General features: G+C 42.5%; 1 protein-coding gene across 1 annotated transcript; it reads right to left on the bottom strand.

Annotated features, from left to right (window-relative positions):
- Positions 1-7,462: 7,462 nt before the first annotated feature.
- Positions 7,463-20,208, bottom strand: TLR3 (toll like receptor 3). The gene is made up of 5 exons (XM_006160465.2): positions 19,939-20,208; positions 16,161-16,613; positions 13,318-13,509; positions 9,495-11,347; positions 7,463-8,449 (listed from the first exon to the last, which is right to left on the bottom strand). The coding sequence occupies exons 1-5, from the start codon at positions 19,966-19,968 to the stop codon at positions 8,221-8,223; spliced, it is 2,757 nt and encodes a 918-aa protein (XP_006160527.1). The 5' UTR covers positions 19,969-20,208; the 3' UTR covers positions 7,463-8,220.
- Positions 20,209-22,962: the final 2,754 nt, after the last annotated feature.

The raw sequence follows: 22,962 nt of genomic DNA, 5'->3' as shown, positions 1-22,962 counted from the left end.
GGGCGTGTACATACATACCCATAATCCTGAGAAGACAATGGCGGAGAAGGGATTGCAACGTGGCCCTCAGTGACATCTTACTTTCCCTCTTTCTCTGTTGCTCTCCAGTTAGTGTATGCACCCTACAGCAAATTGAAAAAAAAAAAAAGTACAGAAGTGGAGGAGAAGGCAATGACGTGTGAAAGTAGGCAAAAATGTGGAGACACGACTTTTTAGGGAGTGTAGAAAGAATCGCTAAAATTTAATCATTGAGTTTATCTAGCATGTCCAAAGGTGTGTTATGCAGAACATGTACGAAATGTTGGTTATTGATAAGGACAATTCTATAATCAAGTTAGCTTAGGAAATTCTCTACAATAAAAAGTTTAATAGCTTTATTTATAGCAGGATATCTTAGCCTTTTAGTATCCTGATATGCAGGGGCCAGCGGATGGCACAATGGTTACATCACTGGACTCCCATGTAGTCCATCGTGGTCTCAGATCTGGAGGCTTAAAACTCATGCTGGGTGCATGTGTGTATGTGCCCAAAATCCCAAGTATGCGTGCCCAAAATCCCAGGCAGAGAATGGAGGAGAAGGGATTGTGGCATGGCCAACCCCTCTTGGGGGATAGATTTCTCGCTTTCTGTCTCTCTTTCTCTCTCTGTCTCTCTTGAGCACAAGTACTCTATAGCAAAACTTGCTCTAAAAAATATCCTGACATGTATTGCATATTTCTGTTCTCAGAGGGGGCGATAGTATGTGCAGAGTTTCCATATTTATTTGGTAGAGAACTCTTCTACAGGATTTTATCATTTGTTAATTTTTTTTTTTTTTTGATATGGTCTCACCGTGTCGTGAGTCTCCTGTCCCAGCCTGCCAGTTAGAACCACAGGCACTCACACCACCATGCCCAGCCTGCTCAGGCCGGGCTGGGAATAGAACCCCGGCTTTCCATACTGCTCTAGCTATCATGCCTTCCCACATGGACAGCACAGCTAGACAGAACGCTTTCTTAGGAGACGAGTGCTACTAGGCTAGTGAGAAGCACTGATCCACACCTCAGATGTGGAGAGCAGTAGCGAAGGGAAGTTTGGAAAGCTAGGTTGAGCCCAGTGACTGGGAAGGTTTGCATCCATGTTATTACATTCTTGGCAGCTGCTGGAAGAATTCACGCTGGGAACGGCTTACCAGAGCTGCGTCTTGCTTGTGAGTTGGGTTGCAAGGGAAGACGCTGGATTTCTCACGAAATAACAAAAGCACCTGTGGGACAGCCAGCTGGCCAGCTGGGCGGTGACTGCCAAAGGCCCTGAGGCCAGATCTTGTGACCATGAGGCCGGAACTACTCCTGTGCCCCTGTCCACTAAAAGGATCTGAAAAGCTCTCTGATAAAGCTAAGTTTTCACCCAAATGGCAGGGTTTTATTTGTTTGTTTGTTTTGTATAAAGAGCTTTGAAATAAGTAGAGCTTACTGAGTTCAGCTTGCTTGATAAAGCAGTTAGATCCTCCATGGTGACATGGACCGCTTTGCTAGTCTGGCTTCCCTCTCTGGGAAACAGCACTAACCTCTCCGGGAGACTCTTCCCCTGCCATTCTATCTGTGTGGTTCCAATGGGTGGGGCAACCATAGGACCCTGCTCCCATGGCTACAGCATGGACATATGTCCCAAGGCAGTGACAGGTCTTCCCCAAGGTTTTAAAAATTGGGACTGGGGGCCGGCGGGTGGTGTGGTGGTTAAAGGTGCTAGATTTCCACATGGCCGACTGCGGTTCAAGTCCTAGACCTGGCAGCTTGTTTTCTTTTACTTCTTTTTGGAGAGGTTTTTTGCTATAGGGCGCATGTGCTCACCAGAAAGACAGAGAGAGACAGAGAGACAGAAAGCAAGAAAGCACCCCCCAGGGGGAATGGTCACACCACGATCCCTTCTCCTCCATCCTCCTTGGGATCTTGGGCACGCACGCACACACGCCCGGTTTGAGTTTAAGCTGCCAGGTCCAGGACTCAAACCATGGTCAACTACATGGGAGTCCAATGCCATGGCCATTATGCTAACTGCCGGTCCCCTGGCAGCTTGTTTTCTACCTTTCCCTTTCTCACTCTGGTCAAATAAAAAATTAAAAAAAAAATAACAACAAATGAAATTAAATGAATAAATGATGTTAAAAACAAAATTGGGGCTGAGGGGCACCAGCAGATGCCATCATGATTACTTTGCTGGACTCCCATGTAGTTGACCGGGTCCGAATCCCGGACCAGCAGCTTGAAACTCCCACCAGGCATTATGTGTGTGCGTGCCCAAGATCCCGAGAGGAGAATGGAAGAGAAGGGATTGTGGCATGGCCATCCTCCCTGGGGGTGGGAGCGTGATTGCTTACTTTCTGTCTCTCTGTCTCCAGTAAGCAAACACGCCCTATAGCAAGAATCTCTCTTTTTAAAAAATGGAGTAAGGAAGAGGGACTGTTCCTTGTTGATGTGAGACTGGGGCCTCAGAGATCCTGGGCAGCCATGATTCCCCTTAATGCAAACCGACGACACCAGCACCCGTAGCGAGAAAGAGCCATGAGGTTCCAGCTCCTTCTGAGAGCTAATGACACCCTTGCCCTTCTCGCTTTTGTGGTCTCCCTTTTTGCTTAGTCACTTATAACCAAGTACTTACTAAGATAAAATACACACACACACACACACACACACATACACATACACACACAGCCAAAAGATGCACTGAAAAAGCTGCTAAGAACGAAAGAGCATCCCTGGCCATACAGATGCAAGCCGGCACTCGTAGGTGGGTTGTTACTCTCTTATTGGATATCAACAATCTCACAGAATACCAGCCTCAGCCTCAGACAAGACTATACCATACAACGGGACAACTGCTTCATAATTTTGAGTATAGACAAAAATGAGTCATTGTGCCACTGTTGAAGTACCATAAATACGTCTCTGTTGACTAAGAAATCGCTATCCCTTTAAGCCATTGCAACTGTCTCCTTGTGCTAGGCTCCACTGCAACATTACCCATCCCATGACAAAATCTTTTTAAACACCTATTTTCTTTTCTTGAAAGTATATTTATTCAAAACCAGCAGATGGTGTAACGATTATGTCACTGGACTCCCACATGGCTGACTGCAGTTTGAGTTCTAGACCTGGCGGCTTGAAACTCATACTGGGCACATGTACGTGCACACCCAAAATCCTGAGAGGAGACTGAAGGAAAAGGGACTGTGGCATGGCCATCCCCCCTGGGGGGTGATTTCTCACTTTCTGTCTCTCTGCCTCTCTCTGTCTCTCTGGTACATATGCACCCTATAGCAAAAAAATCCCTCTCTAAAAATAAAATACACACACACACACACTTCCTCCATGAAAGAGTGAGACAGACAGAGAAAGCCACTTCAACATGCCATGACCCACTCCCAGACCCACCCATTCCAGATCTCGGCAAACATGTGCACCTGTATACAGGGAGACCTCTAGACACAAACCTGGGACATTCTCATGTGAGTCCAGCATCTCAGGGTACTGTGTCACTGCTGTGCCACTGGCTGGCCCTCAGGCACCTTCTTCTAAGACACCCTTTAGTATGTCTCATCCCTATGTGCAATGAGAAGAACCCCAACTTGCTCCTGGTTGTCTTTGACAAGCACGTGCTAACACTGTTAAAGTGCCCTTGTTTAATGGAAGGTCGGGTCGGTGGTTGGTGGTGCTGGTACAACGGTAAAACATAATGCTCGCTGAGGTGCACCCACAGGGATGGTTACAGGTTCACGGCCAGAGAGTTCCCTGAGCGAGTCAGGCAGACAGGTGCCCAGGACCTGGAGCTGGCTGAAGGCTGGGGCTGGATCATGGCACCAGGATTCTGTTGGGTTGTTCTCTCTGTCTCCCTTTCTGTCCTTATCGCTCATTCCTGGGGCAAATAAACTTAGAATGGTCTCCTAGAAGATCTGGAAGAGACCTATTTAGGAAAAGAAAAAAGAAAAAAGGACAAAAACTTTCAGAGTAAAAAAAAACAAACAAACAAACAAAAAAAACAAAACAGCATGAGCTCTGACTATTTTAATTCTTAAATACCTAGAAGGATGTAGCAGCTATTGGAGTGAATTATGAAGCCCTGTCCTCAGGACCCAAGCGCTTTTCCCTGGCTGCAGGGTGTCAGCTTCTGATGCTCAAGTCTCTGGCTTAGGTTACACTTCCTACCCAAGGCTGCCTCCTCCACAAGGCTGCCTGCTTCAGTGATGGCTGACGGCTGACTGATGGCCAGGAGCAGAAGAAGGCCCAGCCCCTCGCCTAGACTTGCCTAGACTTATACATGAGAGCACCACCTCCCCCAAAGCTCTTCATACACATCTCTATCCCTGAGTCTGTTCCTTGGTGAACTGACACAATATAGAAGGAAACTAAGGAGGGCTGGGTGGTGGTGCAGAGCACGTGGGAAGGTCCTGGGTTCCTATCCTGGGACCTCCTTTTACACCAAGCGTTCATGTGTGCCCGTGACGCTGCCTGGCTGAGGTTGGGGATGGACTGTGATGACCCTGTTAGGAGTGCCTGTCTCTGTTTCTATGTCTCTCTTACTATCTCGCTTTCTCTCCATGGAAGAAATGAATAAACTTAAAACAAACAAACAAACAAACAAAAAAAAACGAAGAAGTTGACAGAGGCTACCCAGACATTCTCACACAAATCCGGAAAATTTCCAGGACTGAGGAGTTGGAGGACTCCTGCCCAATCAATGCACACAAAAGATTCTATTAAACCAGTGGAGGAAAAATGAGATGACAGACCAGTTCCTCCCTCCAGCAGGAAGACAGATCAAGGCTAGATTGTGGCAAGAGCTGAGAGTGGTTAATTCGTCACCTCTACCCCGTGGAATTAGTAGCTAAAGATTGACAGATTGCCGGGCTTCGTTACTTTAACATGGGTGTATACGTTTATGGGGGGAAATAAGTGCTTTAAAGTCCCTTCTGTGAGGTGAGTAAGCCCGGCTCAGACTGTGAAGTTACAAGCCACACTTCGCTATTCAACTAGTTACCACTTGCCTAAGCCTAAGCATAGATCCCAGGAGGGAATTTTATGATAATGTCTGGTTTGGCCATTTGAAGTCTACAAAGCCACAACTTCAAAATACCCACCTCATTAGATCTGCCCTCCCTCGCATGCTCTCTGCAGTGTGGATCCATCCTCTTCAGCATTTTACTCCCTTCGGCTCTGAGCTCATGTCTTCTCTCTGCCTTCTGTGTTAGTACTTACTCTGCTGCCTTCCTCCCCACTCACACGACCCCCACTGCTCAAGAGTCGGATTCTCTTCCATGGTGCCTTCCTCAGCCAGGTCCGTCTTTGAAAAGCTCTGCTCCCCTGACCCCTGGCGCCCACTTCCTAGAACTGTCCTCACACCCTACGTGCATTGTGGTACTGGCACAGGCCCAGACACCTGCAGCTGCTCAGCTAATACCATTGATTTTTAGGGAGATTTTTTTGCTATAGGGCACATGTACTTGCCAGAAAGACAGAGACAGAGGGACGGAAAATGAGAAATCACCCCCCGCCCCCCGGGGGATGGCCACACCACAATCCCTTTTCCTTCATTCTCCTCTTGGGGTTCTGGGCACATATGCACAAGCGCCTGGCATGAGTTTCAAGTCACCAGGTTCAGGACTCGAATCACGGTTGACTACGCAGGAGCCTAGTGATGTATCCATTACCCTGTCTGCTGATCCCTAAGACTATTTTTTTTTTTTTGGAGAGATTTTCACTGTAGGGCGCGTGCGCTCGCCAGACAGACAGAGAGAGACATAGAGACAGAAAGCGAGAAATCACCCCCCAGGGGGGATGGTCACGCCGCAATCCCTTCTCCTCCATTCTCCTTTCCGGATCTTGGGCACGCACGCACACGCGCCCGGCGTGAGTTTTAAGCCACTGGGTCCGGGACACGAACCGCGGTCGACTATGTGGGAGTCCAGCGACATAGCCATTACGCTAACTGCTGGTTCCCCCTAAGACTATTTTTTAATAGCTGTATAAATACATAATTTATTAGGTCATCACTAAAGTCATGACATACTTTTCTGTTTTTCCACGCAAATGTGACTCATGACTTTCTTGACCACCTAATACATTTAAAAAATTCACCTGTTTTAAGCAAATTTACGTAATTGTGCAATCATTACCAAAGGCTAATTTAGGAAGCAGATCTCGTTGCCTATTTGCAATCTCTCTCTGTTCCCATCCCCAGGTCCAGACAACTGCTAATCTACGTTTTGTCTCTATAGGTTATAAGAAATACACCTTAGGTTCATGGTTTGAAGTATCTGACCATTACCATAACTTACTATGAGTCATTTGACAAATAATTTCTTTTATAGTTGAATCATTAGATATTATTACATAAATGACACGGAAACCCTCCTCTTCACTACTAAACTGATTATATTTTCTGCTTATTCAATCTAAAAGGTATCATTTTTAGATAAAACCTACACATGAGATGTATTTTCAACTCAGTTGTTGATTCAGTTGGGGTTAATTTTGCAAAGTGAAAAACAGGAAGGAGTTGGAGTGAGCCGATTATATGATGACACCCTGAGGATATTCAAACAGGTCAAATCACTTGTGGAAATTCAACAGGTCAGACAAACATCCTTCTCGGCAGTCCCCTTGTCTTGGACCCAGGGGACAAAGACTTCTCCTGAGAACAATTATAAAGGACAGCCTGCAGAAGTTGCTTCCTGTGTAGGTCAAGTGCGAGTCAGGGTTTACACCTTTTACTAGTTTATAGGCGCTTGTTTGTGTCAACTTAAACCTGTCATTCTTCGTGTATCTTACCATCTTCAGTATTAAGCAACTATTTTTAAAAAAGAATTATTTTTTATTTAACTTTATTTATTTATTATTATCATTATTTTCCAGTTTGATCAGAGAGAAACAGAGAAAGAGAGAGAGGGAAAGTGAGAAAGCAAGCCGCCAGGTCCAGGACGTGAACTGTGGTCAGCCATGTGGTCCAGTGCCTTTAACTGCCACGCCACCTGTTGGCCCCAGTATTAAGCAACTTTTAAGAACTCCCCTTCGAACTCATTTTAAATTGCGGCCATTGGATCAGCTATCTCATAAGCAAATAAATAAGAGAATAAAAGCAAAATTATTTCTGGCCCTGATTTTCACAAATGGTAACAATTGATTTCTTCATAATAATAGTTGATTTAGAATTCTTTTTTTATTTCAAGAGGTTTTTGCCATAGGGCACATGCACTAGCCGGAAAGGCAGAGAGAGACAGAGAGACAGAAAGCGAGAGATTCCCCCCCCCAGTGGGGACAGTCACGCCACAATCCCTTCTCGTCCATTCTCCTCTCAGGATCTTGGGCACGCACGCACATATGCCTGGCATGAGTTTAAGCCACTTGGTCCGGGACTCAAACCGCGGTTGACTACATGGAAGTCCAGCAACATAGCCATTACGCCAACTGCTGATCCCGATTTAGAAATATTTTAATGAGTAGAGAAAATTAATAGGTTCTATACAAAATATGTCAAAATAAAGAGTTGTCATTTCCATGATGTCAAAATAAAACAGGATTATTCAATATAGAACAGATCTTAACTAAAATGCTGTCAAACAAATGTTTCAGTTGTAATGCTGACAAATAAAGTGAAAGTAAAAATGAGTCCTCCATATATTCCCGGGGTTGGCAGACTGGAGACTCTTCCAGAACCAGCAATAGAGTGAATATTACTTATTCCAGGGTTATGCTCATTTAGCCCTGAGAGTAATGACCGATTTACATCAAAGTTTCAAATTTTGACACTTCATGTATTATTATGTAGGATGTTCTAATCATGCTTATGGTTTTTTTTTTTTGCATTGAATTAAGACAATTTTTCAAAAACTGCTTGAAATAGAAAGACACATTTCCACAGAAGACATGTAATTGTGATAAGATGCTCTCACCTATAAATATGAATAAACCAATGACCTTACTTTCAAGTAAGACTTAAGAATATCATGGAGCGTTCTAAAATGGGAAAATTATTCTTTGCCAATGTAATCTTTTTGGGGGTGGCCACCCTGCAATCCTCCCCATCCCCTATTCTCCTTTTGGGATTTTGAACATGTAAGCACATGTGCCCTGCGTGATTTTCAAGCCTTCTGGTTCGGGACCCTAATGGCACTGTCAGACATGTGGAATCCAGCATCTTAGCTTCCATGCCACCTGCTGGCCCCACCAACTTAATCTTTAACCAAATTTAATGTACTGAATTTCTCGATCCAAGTGCTACTTGCAATTTATGATGAAAGGCATTTATCCGTTCTTTCTGAACCGGCCAGTTCAAGATGCAGTGAGATTTAAACATCCCTCTTCTCAAACAGAGTGCATGGTTCAGTTTATGATCTGGAATCTCCTCAAGAAAAATCAGTATAATGGAATCCAGATTTTGTTCGATAGCTTGCTGAACTGCATGATGTACCTTGAATCTAGGGAGAAAAAACATTACTGAAATAAGTTATAGAGTCACTATACAGCTTCTTTGTTGTTGTTTTTTAATTTGCTAGTGGGTGCAAAGGAGAATGTGAGAACGCACTCCTACATGGGGATAGTCATGCCACAATCCCTTCTCCTCCATTCCCTTTTGGGATTCTGGGCACACACATATACACACCCAGCATGTTTTTAAGTGACTGAGTTCAATACTCAAACCATGCAGCTGGCCATGTGATATCCATCTGCCTTAACCACTATGCCACCAGTTGGCCCAATACAGTTTTTAATAGCCCAAAGTTTATCCATGTTTACATAGTTTACCTGTAGCATTTAATTCAAAAATTAGGTCCTATTGGGAACCAGCAGTTAGCGTAATGGCTATGTCGCTGGACTCCCATGTAGTTGACCGCGGTTCGCGTCCTGGACCCGGTGGCTTAAAACTCTCGCTGGGTGTGTGTGCGTGCGTGCCCAAGATCCCGAGAGGAGAATGGAGGAGAAGGGATTGCGGCATGACCATCCCCTCTGGGGGGGTGATTTCTCGCTTTCTGTCTCTATGTCTCTCTCTGTCTGGTGAGTGCACGCGCACTATAGTGAAAACCTCTCCAAAAAAAAAATTAGGTTCTGTTTACGTAACTTTATTTTTAAAATTCTCTGAGTTGAGAGTCATACCATTAGTAATATATAAACATTTAATTGGACAACAGTGTTCACTTAAAATTTCACAATGAGTGAGACCAGCAGATGGCATAATGGCTACATCACTGGACTCCCATGTAGTCAACTGCGACCTGGACCTGGCAACTTAAACTCATGCTGGGTGTGTCTGTGTGCGTGCCCAAGATCCCGAGCAGAGAATGGAGGAGAAGTGATTGTAGCACGGCCACCTCCCCGGGCGGTGTGTTAGCCCGGGCAGCTCCCCGGGGGGGGGGGTGATTTCTCACCTTCTGTGTTTCTGTCGCTCTCTGTCTCTTGGGTGAGCACATGTGCCCTATAACAAAAATCTCTCTTTAAAAATAAAATTTCACAATGTTCACCTACCTTTTGCATAATGGATCTCTTAAAAGATGCTGTGTTATAACAAAAATAATTTTTCTGCTCCTTTTAATGCTATTAACAATTGCTTCAAGTTCAAGGACACCTGCTTCAAAGTCCCTTTCTTCCAGACAAAATTTGAGAGTTCGGTCTTTCTCTTCCATTGGGGAAAAGTGTTCCCAGACCCAATCCCTGTCTTTATGGGCATGAATGATATATGCTGCAAATTCGAACTGCTCTGGCTGTCTGTCTATTTCTTTAAAACCAAGAACTCTATGTACTGAAACATTCCAATAAAAAGATATCCTCCAGCCCTCAAAATGGATGAGCAGTATGACGAAGATAAAAATCGATAGCATGCTAGTACTGATCATGAAAAGGAGTTCAAATGGGGCGCTGTCTTTGCAGGGTGATATATCAAAAAGCATCGCTGGAAACCCATGATATTGACGGGGTGTGTTGCAGAGATAATGACTTGATAGGTCAGGGATGTTGGTATGGGTCTTATTAATCCAGCTCACAAACCAGGCAATGCTTTCACACGTACAATCAAATGGATTAGAGCTCATATCTAAATCCCTCAGGTTCTTGAAAGCTGACCAGAAAACATTCTTCTCAACTGATGTGATGAGATTCTTCTGAAGGCTCAATGATGTGAGAGACACCTGATGATCGAAGACAGATGGTGGGAGTATGTTTAAATTATTCAGTCCTAAACGGAGTCTCTGTAGTTCGGGTAAGTCCTTGAAGGCCTCAGCTGGTATCTCATCAAAGCCATTAGACTCCAAGTTGAGGACGTGGAGGTGATACAGACCCTTCAGAAAATGAACAGGACCCCCAGGGTTCGCATGTTTCCAGAGCCGTGCCAAGTTGTTATGCTGCAAATCCAGAACTTCTAGTCTCTCCAGACCCTCCAACAGTTCATCATTTATATTGGCGATGTTGTTGTTGCTTAGATCCAGGATGGTCAAGTTACGAAGAGGATGAAAAGGGGAAGGGGAGCTAGCCACATTCTTAAGGGTCACTCTTCGAAGCATCAGTCGTTGAAGGCTTGAAATTGAAGCAAAGGATGTGGCAGTCAGCTCTACGTATTTGTTGTAAGAAAGGTAGATCTCAAAAATATTTTCTAGCCCTCTCCACTCCTGCCCTGTGAGTTCTTGCCCAATTTCATTAAGGCCGAGGTCTAGTACCTTTAGATGACCCAACCAAGAGAAAGCACCACTCTCGATTTTCAAGATTTTATTCTTGGTTAGATTGAGTGTGAGTAAAGGAGAATGAGCAAGTGATGAAAATGTCTCATTGGTTAAAGTTCGCAGACTTGTGAAGGCGTTGGACAGACTTAAGTATTTCAGATTCGTCAACCCTGTGAACATATTGGGTCTTATGCCTGCCATATTGTTATCTTCCATGTTAAGGTACTCCAAGCACTTGAGCCATTGAAAGGAAAAATCATCAATTTTGGGAAAAGAAGTGAGGGAAATACTTTGTTTAGTAAAAGATCGTTTCAAATTTAGGTTTCTCACATTGACGAGCCCATAAAAGGAGTGTGAAGATAAATGTTCAATGTTGTTATACTCCAGAGAGAAATACTCCAGATGTGGGAGCCAGACAAAGGAATTATTACCAATCACATTTAAGCTGTTATGGGAAAGATCGAGCATGCTGAGATTTGTCTGCTTTAATCCAGAGAAAGTCATATTGCTGGTTCTGTACAGCTGGTTGTTACTCAGAGAGAGACTCTGAATGTTTGTGTCTGATAACTCCAAACAAAGCTTCTCTATGAGACTAGAGCTCAGTTGAGCATTGTTCAGAAAGAGACCAAATAATTTTCCAATTGCATGAAAGCACCCTGGAGAGAACTAAAGGTGGAAGAAAGAAAAAGAGGTTAAAACCAAAATATAATAGACTGAATGATCCTTGAAAACTTTAAATACAATTATGTACTCAATCTCCCTCCCCTTTACCACACTCCCTGGGCTGGGCATTTTCTCCATTCTTTTAAGAAAGGGGTTCCCATCCTCTGGGCCACAAACTGGTACTGGTCCTTCTTATTACAATGTAATAACAATAAACATAAAATGAACAGTCAAGGCAATGCACTTGAATCAGCCACAAACTATACTCCCCACCCCAGTCTGTAGAAAAATTATTTTCCATGAAACCAATCCCTGGGGCTGAAAGGTTGCAGACTGCTGCTGAAATGCACAGTGCCTGCCTCACTCTGTAACACCTGCTCTTTCTTCAGCCTCTGACGTCCCTGGCCACTTGCCAACTTCTACCCAGCATTCCCATCTCAGCTTTGATGCCACTTCATGGGAGGGTCTTCTTGACCTGCCAGTCTAGGGTAAGTTTCTTTAAATAGCAGTGAACCTTAGAAACATCTGGACCACTAACTGTCATCCATTGTTTATATAAAACTGTTAGTAGGAGTAATAAATAACTTTTGTTGTGATTAAAAGTATCATTGTGGGGGTCAGCAGATGGAGTAATGTTACATCACTGGACTCTGACCTAGTCAACAGCAGTTTGAGTCCTAGACCCAGTGGCTTAAAGCTCATGTCCAGCATGTGTGTGTGGGCGCCCAGGATCCCAAGAGGAGAAGGGATTGCAGCATGGTCATCCTCCCTGGGTGGGTGATTTCTCACTTTCTGTCTCTCTGTCTCTCTGGTGAGCGCATGCACCCTATTGCAAAAATCTCTCTTAAGAAAAAAAAAAATCATTATTGCAGAGTCAACATGTGGCATGGTAGTTAAGGTGCTAGATTCCCACATGGCTGATTGCTATGTATGTTCAAGTCCCAGACTCAGTAACTTGAAAATCACACTGAGCGTGTGTATGTGTATGCCCAAAATCCCAGGAGAAGAATGGACAAGGAATTGTATTGTGGCCATTCCCCCTGGGGGGTGATTTCTCTCTGTCTCTGTCTTTGTCTCTCTTCCGCAAGTGCATGCACCCTATGGTAGAAGCGAAAAACAAAACAGAAAATATTGTTGCAAGGATTTTTGTAATAACAAAATGCTAGTTACCATTTGTTGAACTCTTACCAGATGCCAGACATAATACTAAATTCTTTAGCTCACAGTCCTACGAAGGAGTGTTATGATTAAACCAATTTGAAGACTGAGAGATTGGAGCAAAGAGAACTTGAATAACTTGCCTGCTTACACAGTTTTTAAAAGATAAAAGCCCAGAGAGAGAGCCAGCTAACCCCACTATAAAACTGTGCTCTTAACCATCACATTCTTTTCATTCTCTTGGAGATTTTGTGAAATAGAGAGTACTATTGCACTTTACAGGTGAGGAACTAAGCCTCAGAGAGGTTAAGAACATTACCCAAGATCAAAGACCTGTTTTGTAAAGGCATTGGCACCACTGCTGTATTTTGGTCATTGTCTTCTGAAATTTATTTCTTCCAAGAGAGGGAGAGAGAGAAAATTCCCAATGGGGTCTTCGTGCCATAATCCACTTCCAGAGTCAGCCAGCCTATGTCTCAGACATATGCATGAGCATCTGTCATGTACAGAGAAGTCTTGGGACATCAACCCAGAACCTTTTCATGTAGGTTCGGTATTGTAGATCATCGTTACTGCTAAGTGACCCTATGGTCCCAACCCGCCACTGTCTGACAGCAGTCCCATCTCCTAACTGCTACCCAAACTCCCTATTTTTTGACTATGGCACCAATGGTCCCAAGCAATGAGAGTGAAGGGTTTTTGGAAGACATGGCAAAGATTGTCGATCCTTTCTCTAGGATCCCTATCTGTATGCCACATTAGGGATGACACGAGGATGAAGGTAGAAGCCAAAATGATTTCATCTGAATGCTTACCTCTTTAATTTGATTTGATGACAACTCTAATATTTTTAAAGAAGAATTGCCAAGGAAATCAAGTTCTTCACGTCTTAGTGCACTAATCTTATTATTTGATAATCGAAGCTCTTGGAGATTTTCCAGTTGAACCTGAGTTCCTAGTTTTGTAGATGATAAACCGTTATGAGACAGATCTAATTTGATTAAATTCTGAGAGGGAAAAAATAACATTTGTACATTAGAGACTTGCCATAAAAAAACAGTTAGTTTAAATACCAGTGAACCTTAGAAATATCTTGACCACAAAATGTCATCTATTGTTTGTGAGAAATTGTTACTAGGAATAATACATAAACTTAACTGTGATGAAAACTATTAGCATTGTGGGGACAACAGGTGGTATGATAGTTAAGGCACTGGATTCCCACATGGCCAACTGTAGTTCGAGTCCCGGAACTGGTGTCCTGAAAATCATGCTGGGTGTGCATGCATGTGTGCCCAAAACCCCAGGAGGAGAATGGAGGAGAAAGGATTGCAGCTTGGCCATCCTCCCTGGGGGATGATTCCCTCTCTCTGTCTCTGTCTCTCTTCTACAAGCACGTGTGCCCTAAGGCAAAAACATAAAAAAAAGAAAAAAATTATTATTGCAAGGATTTAATTTTTCCTTTAAGAATCACTTTATTTCTCTTACCAAAATAAAAGTATTTAAGCTTATTTATAATATAAAGACCATTAAGGATTTATTTGCTTAGTTCTAATAGGTGTTCATTTATGTTGCAAGGAATATCCACGTGGCTTATCAAATATATAGCATCATTCATTTGCCTTGAAAATAACAGGAAATCAAAGTTCCTAAAAAAACATGTGAATTTTTCCATCCATGAAACTAAAACAAAGATTTTAATATTGAGAAGATTTATAGTTAATTAAATGTTGTGTCATAACTAGCACAGAATAGTAATGTGAAGGATCAATCAAGCAATTGTCTCTGTGAGTCGAAGTCTTCAACTGAACAATGGATCCCTGAGGTAAAATTCTTCAGCTGGTGTTCCAGAGAAGGAAACATGGGTTTTTGGTCTTGTGGATACTGCCAACCAACCAGCTACTAGTTATTTGGAAATGGTTGGCCACTCTTTCAGTCAAACTTTGCTGACTCTTTTACAACATATAGTTCAGCCTGGATCTACCGTTCACTCTGATTTATGGACTGTGTGTAATATGATAGTCTTCAATTTCTTTTGTTTCCAGCCTGCACAGTTAAGTCATGATGACCTCAACTTCCCTGTCATGTTCTCGCAAATCCAAAAATCGAGTCTTATTGTAACAAATGAAAAGCAAAGGGCAAGATCAGGAGAGGAACTCACCATGTTATGTTGGACTTACATTTGACTGAATTTATGCAGCGTGACCGTTATGGAAATAATGCTTCCCATTCCCTTTCACTGCACATGTTAAAACCATTTCCTTTTAACTAACAGAATGCTTTGTTTTGTGTTTTAATTTTGTCAAAGGTGTACGTGTGCTTATTTTTTTTAAGTGAGAAAACACCCCCCTTCCACCCCATGGGGAATGGCTACACCACAATCACTTCTCTATTCCTTAGTTCTGGGTTTTAGGCACACTCACATGTGCTCAGTATGCTTTTCATGCCCTTGGGTCCAAAACTTGAATGACACAGTCAGACTTAGAGAATCCAGCTGCCATAACTACCATACCACTGACTTGTCACATACTCAATTCTTTATAAGGTCAGGAAATGAAGAAAACAAAGATATTTGAACATTGCTTTGCTTTAAAAAAAAAAAAATTGCACTTAAGGGGCCAGCAAGTGGCATGGTGCTTAAGGCTACTAGACTCTCACATGGCCATTCAAGTTCTGGACTGGTGACTTGCTTTCTCACTTTCTGTTTCTCTGTCTCTCTTTAGTGAGTGTACATGCCCTATAGCAAGTTAAAATAATAATAATTAATTAATTAAATGAAATAAGCAATTATTTTTTAAAATGCACTTAATACTGCTTCAGATTTAGAGACTATAACATACATTTTTAATGAATTTAAAATTCAAGCAAAGTGTTAGGGAAAAAAATTGTAGCCATTGAAAAAGCGATTTTTTTTTTAAGAGATTTTTGCTATAGGGCGCATGCGCTCGCCAGAAAGACAGAGACAGAGAGACAGAAAGCAAGAAATTACCTCCCAGGGGGGATGGCCACACTGCAATCCCTTCTCCTCTATTCTCCTCTCAGGGTCTTGGGCACGCACACACACACACCCTGCGTGAGTTTAAGCCACCAGGTCCGAGACTTGAACCACAGTCAACTACATGGGAGTTCAACAACATAGCAATTACTCTAACTGCTGGTCCCAGAAGAATAGTGATTTTTTGAGGATTTTTAATTTATTTATTTACTTTTAAACTAAGAGTAAGTCATTTGCTTTAAAATTGTGTCCCTTTGTTAGCTTTCCTTAGGTCAGAATTTGGACTCCTTTTTTCATTACTTCACGTACTAGACCGCACAATTGAAAATTTTGTGTTCTGTTTCTCATGGGGTATTCTAACTCTTCTTGGACTGTGATTTCTATTAAGTTCCATTTTTAATATGGGAACTCAAGACAGGTAGGTAGACTTCTTTAAAATTGGGCTTGAAGCTAATTTAAGACTAAATTTTCTTTTTTGCAAACATTTTAGTCACAAGGGCAATGTTTGTGTGCAGGTCCCCTTCTTTCCCAATTGAGATAGGTTGAATTTCTTACTCTTACCTTGACAATTAGATATTAACTCTAAGGATGAAGAAGTTATTTGAAACTTGACATTAGATCATATGATTTTCATTTATGTGGACATGACCATTTTTACCTTACCTTCTGATTTTTAAAAGGATTATTTTGAATTTTCTGGATTGGGTTGGACATTAGATTGAGTTCAGTCAAATTCGTGCAGAAGCTAAAGGTTTTATCAGAAAGCTGAGACAGTTCATTGTGTCGGAGGTCCAAAACTTGCAACAACGGCAGTTTCTGGCACAATTCTGGCTCCAGCTTTGAGATGGAGTTAAAGCCTCCATCCAAGACAGTCAGTCGGTTGTATCTTGTAAGATTAGCGGATGGCAGTCTTCTGAGTTGATTATGCGTAAGGTTCAACACCGTTATGTTTGTGGGGAGGTCATTCGGTACTTGAGTCAACTTGAGGTGACTGCAGTCAGCGACTTCCCGCCTCACCACGCACTTGTTGGTGGAGGATGCACACAGAATACAGAAGGACAGCAGTCCCATGAAGGAGTAGATGTAAGAAGGTAAACTCTGTCTCATGATTCTGCCCTGTAAAAGAAACATTAAACAATAACAGGCAGAGGCCGGCAGATGGCATGGCAGTTAGGGGCACTGGACTCCCACATGGCTGACCATGATTCAGGTCGTGGACCCGGACCCGATGACTTGCTTTCTCACTTTCTTCTCTCTCTCACTCTGTCCCTCTCTGGTCAAATTAAATAAATAAATAAAGCTAAATAAAAAAAAGTTTTTAAAAATGGACTGGGCTGGCAAGTGGTATGGTGGTTAAGAGCGCTGGACTCCCACATGACCAACCACAGTTCAAGTCCCAGACCTGGAGACTTGCTTTCTTGCTCTCTCCCTCCCTTTCTCTTACTCAGTATTTCTCTGTTCACATTTAAATAAATAAATAAACAAAGTCAAATAAAATAATCCTTATAAAAATAATGGACAACACTAACCACACATGTTTTCAAGTACATTGTTATCATCCTTATGAAATATGTAACTATGTGCCAGGTGGCGATGCAGCAATAAGCCATGATGCACCACGAGACAATTCTACAAGGGAAGGTTCGGATACCTCCCTGCGTATGCTGAACATATGCTCACCCAAGATCTGGGTTAGCTGAAGACTGAAGGTGGATCATGGCGTCAGAACCCTGCTGGGGCTCTCTCTCTCTCTCTCTAACTCATAAGAAATAAGCTTTTAAAAATAAATAAATAATTGGGCCAGCAAGCGACATTGAGGTTAGGGTGCTGTATTCCACATGGCCAGTTTTGTGGTTCAAGTTCCAGATTTTAGTGCTTGAGAATCATGCCAGGTGTGTGCACGTGTATGTGTGTGTGTGTGTGTGTGTGTGTGTGTGTGTGTGCAAAATCCCAAGAGGAGATGGAAGGAGAAGAGGTTGCTTGGCGGCCATCCCCCCTGGAGGTTGATTTCTCACTTTCTGTCTCTCTCTGTCAAGGACACGTGCCTTCTAACAAAAACTACCCACCTAACTAAAGAAAACCCATAACCCAAATGTGACTCTACATAGTCTTTTTACTCATAAATTTCAGGCTATGGAAGTATATATTATGTAAGTGATATATTAAGCAGAAACCATTTAAATGGCACCGAAAGGTTAAAAATGAAGCATTCGAATAGCTTCCTCATCCTCCACCTCTATCCCTGCTGTCATGCTCCCAGGTAACGTCTCTTTTTAATTGGCTCAGTCACCTCCATTAACTTAAATAACGTGCTTGCCTCTTCCTCATTTACTGACTGTAAGCATTTTCTTCATACTATAGAGAGACTTAATTCTGCTATTAGCTCATTCTCTTCATGACTTCAGTTATGTTTTATTTTATTTATTATTCCATTTGTAATTGTAAAGTGGACGCCTACAACTCGATCTCTTGATCAATCAACTTTAGACAAAAATCTCTTGATGCTTTTGCCTTGCGGTTAAAGGCACGTGCGCCCCTGTGTTTTCTCTGCACATTTTACATCCTTATGTGTTCTGAAACTGTCAGCTGCGACATGGCTGGACAACGTCATGACACGAAAAGACCGTGTTTTACCCTAACACTACAATTAAGTGACAGGTGGTCAGTCGAGTTCGATTTGGAAAATGGAATGTCAATAAATGTTATTTACAACTTTATGATTATACAAATAGTCACTGCAGAATCAGTGAAACTTAGAGAAACACAGGGATTAAGAGGACAGCCCTGGGGGCCCGTGGGTGGCATGGAGTTGAAGGCACTGGATTCCCACACAACTGATGGTGCAGTTGACGTCCTGAACCCGGCGGCTTGAAAATCATGCCAGACACATGTGCACGTGCCCAAAATCCTGAGAGGACACAGAGGAGAAGGGATTGTGGAGTGATCATAGGTCCTGGGGGATGATTTCTCACTCTCTCTTTCACTCTGTCTCTCTGTGTGTCTCTCTGGAGAGCACATGTACCCTATAGCAAGAATAAAAAAAAAGAGAGAACAGAATTGGAATGACTCTTCACTCTGAGTTTGTCTTGTAACTTTTGGCAAATTTTAATTCACTTCTCAGGCCTTACTTTCCTCATCTTTAAAACAGCAGGCCTCGGAGACTGCAGGTAGCATTGAGGTTAAGGCTCTGGATCCCACATGGTTGACTCCACGGTTTGAATCCAGACCTGGCAACTTGAAAACCACACTGGGTGCATGTGTGAGCATGCCCAAAATCCTAAGAGGAGAATGGAGAGGGGATTGTGGGGTGGCCGCTCTTGCTGGGAGGTGATTTTTCACTCTCCCTCTCTCTGTCTCTGACAAGAACACATGCCCTACAGCAAACATGAAAACAAATAAGTTAATTAATAAAATACTTGAGCTCTTCTATAGGTCGTTGTGAGTATTAAAGGAGGTAGACGTATCGCTTTAAGTACCTACCGTAAAATATTCGACAATTAACATTTGATAATACAATATTAAATGGTATTTCTACTATCAATCAGCACAAAGATCCCATGGTTAATAAGTGAATCATTGTAACTATGTTCTGTTTTATAAATGTTTATGAAGAAAAATAAAGACAAATATCACAAGACATTCACGGCTCACCACTAAACAAGAAGGCAACAGTAGAGAGAGCCGAACAGGTAAAATGACTGTAATTCAAGAACATTCATGAATGGTTGGAAAGACTCCAGAAGCTCCTTATCAACTCAGCCTTGAATTAGGGCAGAGCTGGGCACAACTCCGCGGCTGCCTTCACGAGCTGAATGGCAACCTGAATTTTCCCTGAAAAACTACAAAGGGTCTTCATATGCTTCCCCTGAACACCCCCTCATTGCTAATGCGAGTTTTGAGCTTCCTATTTCTGGTCATTCCACCTCTCACCTTCCTTCATTTTCCTTTATTAGATGAAAGAAAGCCATTTACTTAACCCTAGGAACACCGGAAATGCTCTTTTCTCTTCAAACATATTATCATAAAATTCCAGCTCTCATCTCCTCCCCAGCCCACAAACGGGGAAAAGGAAGTCACTTCTTTTTAAACTCACGGGATTTTGTTTCTTTAAGGCAAAGAGGTAATTTTTTTAAAAGGCTGTTGCAAAATTATTTCCGTAACTTCCCTAATGCATGTTTCCTGGTGCAGAACTCTATGGGGAAAACAAATGAATGACCACATACAATGCTTTATTGTAAGAAGTAGATATTATTGCTATTACTGTATTCTGAGTTGTACTACATTGCTCTTTATATCTCTCTCATATTCCTTTTTCTCCATTTTCTTGATTGAATGATTCGACTAGATTTCAAGCACCAGATCAAAGAACGCTAAAACGAAACTGCACTCTAATCTTACTCAGCCAAAGAGGTCCTGTCTCAAAAATATTTTAAATACATACCTTCACGTATTCCGTACTCTGGCCGTTCATACGCCTCTTAGTCTAAATCCAAAGGTAGCAATCAGGCAAGTGCAACTTTACTGCAGTCTCAAAAGTGAAACTGAAGTTCAAAAAAAAAAAAAAATCTTATGTTTGAGGCATTGTAAGGAATGCAAAAGGGAGGGAAGGCAAATGAGGTGGCCTAAATTACTTTTTAAAACATGTATTTTTTTTTTCTTTTTAGGGTACAGTCTCCTGAGTGTCATAGAAAGGGTCACAGATTTAGCCACAGAGAGAGTTAAAAGGGTGGGGTCTCCACACTTGGTGTGGGCGGGGCGAAACTATAGCAGCTAATGAAGTCTTAACTATTTTTTGCCAGGCTGATGCCATGCTATCAGAACTGAGTAGTATGTGATTAGAAGAACAGGAAAAACCCTAATCCCTACTCAAAGCAAAATCACTTTCGCATGGCTAATCTAACTTTATCTTCTTTACAGTCCCGTAAAAATGAGCAAGACAAAAGTGCATGCATCTCTCTCTTTTATTTAAACCTTTTCTTTTTTTTTGAAGAGAGATTTTTGCTATAGGGTGCATGCAATTGCTAGAGAGACAGAAAGCAAGATATCACTCCCCAGAGGGGATGGCCACACCGCAATCCCTTCTCCTCCATTATCTTCTTGGGATCTTGGGCACGCATGCACATGTGGCCAGCATAAGTTTTAAGTTGCAGGTCTGGGACTTGAAGCATGGTCCACTACATGGGAGTCCAGCAACATTGCTATTATGCTATCTGCTGGTCCCAGAAATTAACATCTTAATCAAAGGAGAAATCACGTTTCACAGCAGAGAAATTGCTGGCAGGGCAAAGCCTAACTGATGCCGCTCCACTTTCCATGGTCAGGATATCCGAAGGAACAGGCTGGCAGCCCAGAGCAGGTTCACATGATAGATTTAGTTCTCAATTAGCCTTAATGACTACTACTGGTTGAAGGGATGTGTTTGTCAGGAAATAAGCTCATATTTTTTTCATTACTGATGTACCCTGAATATAATATTATAACTGGGCCGACCCTGTACCTAGTCATTAAGTGACCCAGATCCCATGTGGCCCACCATGGGTCAAATCCCTGCTTGGTGACTTGAAAAATATGCTGGGCACATGTGGGTACCCCAGCTCCCAGCAAGATGGAGAAATGGAAAAGAAGGAATTGAAGCACAATCATGCCTCATTTGGAGAATGCTTTCTCCCACTCCCTTTCTCATCTCCCTGGTGAGCACATGTGCCCTCTGCAATTAAAATAAAAGAATACTATTATAAATGTGTTTGTTGTTATATAGTGAACCGTTCATTGGAGGGAACCATGCAGAGCTCCTAATTCAACTTCCTTTTTTGAGAAAGGATCAACAAAACCTGTGGAGGTGAGCCATTTGTGCAAGGACATGCCGTGGATTACCGTAATGTTCCTCATATAAACAGTAACAGCCACCTGGGACTGCTGAAACATGTCATGAATTTGAATTGATTGCAGTCGACTGCTACTTTGGCCTTCGATAAGACAGGCATTTGTAGTATTCAGACCCTTGCATGGCCTTCTCTCTTATTGACTCCAGGCTTGGCCCTTTGACCAGCTCCAGTCAATGGGATATTGATGAGCATACAACAAGGCTTGATGACCAAGCATGATCACCAAGATTGGATAAGCACTTGCATGTTGGGACTCATCTTCTTGGGAAACCAGTACCTGGGACATGTTCTTTTGGAACTCAGTTGACCTATGAGGGGAAGCCAACCTAGCCCGTACAAAGGTCACACAGATAGACTCTGGCTGACAGCTCACCTGAGCACCCGAGGACACCTGGCATTGATCTGCTGAGATATGAGTAAGCCTTATCAGGAGGGGATCAATCTTCTAATCTCCCATTGGTTTACCCCAGCTGATGTCACATGGAGCTGAGGTAAGCTGCCTTCAACAAACCCTGCTAAAATTCCAGAAGAGTAAGTACATAAATACATTTTTTGTTTTGGATTAAAAAATTAAAAACTTTTTTTTTTTTTGAGAGATTTTCACTGTAGGGCGCATGCGCTCGCCAGACAAACAGAGAGAGACATAGAGACAGAAAGCGAGAAATCACCCCCAGGGGGGATGGTCACGCCGCAATCCCTTCTCCTCCATTCTCCTCTCGGGATCTTGGGCACGCACGCACACGCGCCCGGCATGAGTTTTTTAAGCCACTGGGTCCGGGACACGAACCGCGGTCAACTACGTGGGAATCCAGCGACATAGCCATTACGCTAACTGCTGGTTCCCAAAATTAAAAACTTTGAAGTGATAAATCATTAGATAAAAAGCACTTTTTCTCCATAATCTTTTGTACCTATATTTTATGCCTTATGATTCTACACACATAATAGGTTTCTACACATTAGATAATTTATTGAAATTTCAATAAATAATTTTTGACTGTCTCATGATGTAGTAATCTGTTTAGACTTACAACCAGTTTACATCCAAATATCCTCAGATCCCAATACTTGGTAGTTTCTAGATACAACAGATTTTTTTTTTTTAATTTTATTCGCCATCATTATTTCTTTTTAATTTGACCAGAGAGAGCAAGAGAGAGAAAGTGAGAACGCAAGCAGTCAGGTCTGGGACTCAAACCACAGATGACCATATGGAGTAAAGTGCCTTAACCACCAAGCATGCCACCTGCCGGCCCCACAACAGATTGTTTTCTCTCCATTGTTTATTTCTTGGTCACGTATTAACTAATTTAGCAGGCATGGTGATAGGTACCATAGTGAGAAAGCTCATTTGTCCCTTTGTAAAGAGAATTATAACCACGGTATAAGCCCATAAGTGTAAAATAACGAATCCAATGTTCATTGACATTTCCTAGCATCGTGGATCAACCAGGCTCCAAGGTAAGGCTGTACTATCCCCAGCAGGGCTGAGAGGTATAGAATTCTAGAAGCCAAGGTCCCTTAAACTTACTAAATTTATAAAAGCTCTAAGTTTCTTCCTTCAACCTGAGACTGTAAGA

Source organism: Tupaia chinensis, unplaced genomic scaffold (assembly GCF_000334495.1).
Source record: "Tupaia chinensis unplaced genomic scaffold, TupChi_1.0 Scaffold000685_1, whole genome shotgun sequence".
Taxonomy (NCBI): domain Eukaryota; kingdom Metazoa; phylum Chordata; class Mammalia; order Scandentia; family Tupaiidae; genus Tupaia; species Tupaia belangeri.
This window is presented reverse-complemented; position numbering and strand designations above follow the sequence as displayed.

Excerpts from the sequence above, each read along its gene's own strand:
- TLR3 (XM_006160465.2), bottom strand. The coding sequence starts at position 19,968 with ATGAACGGCCAGAGTACGGAATACGTGAAG. Across the intron at positions 16,614-19,938 it reads AGAGTACGGAATACGTGAAG|GGCAGAATCATGAGACAGAG; the intron begins GTATGTATTTAA and ends TTTCTTTTACAG. Across the intron at positions 8,450-9,494 it reads AGAGATCCATTATGCAAAAG|ATTCAAGGTACATCATGCAG; the intron begins GTAGGTGAACAT and ends TTTTCTCCCTAG.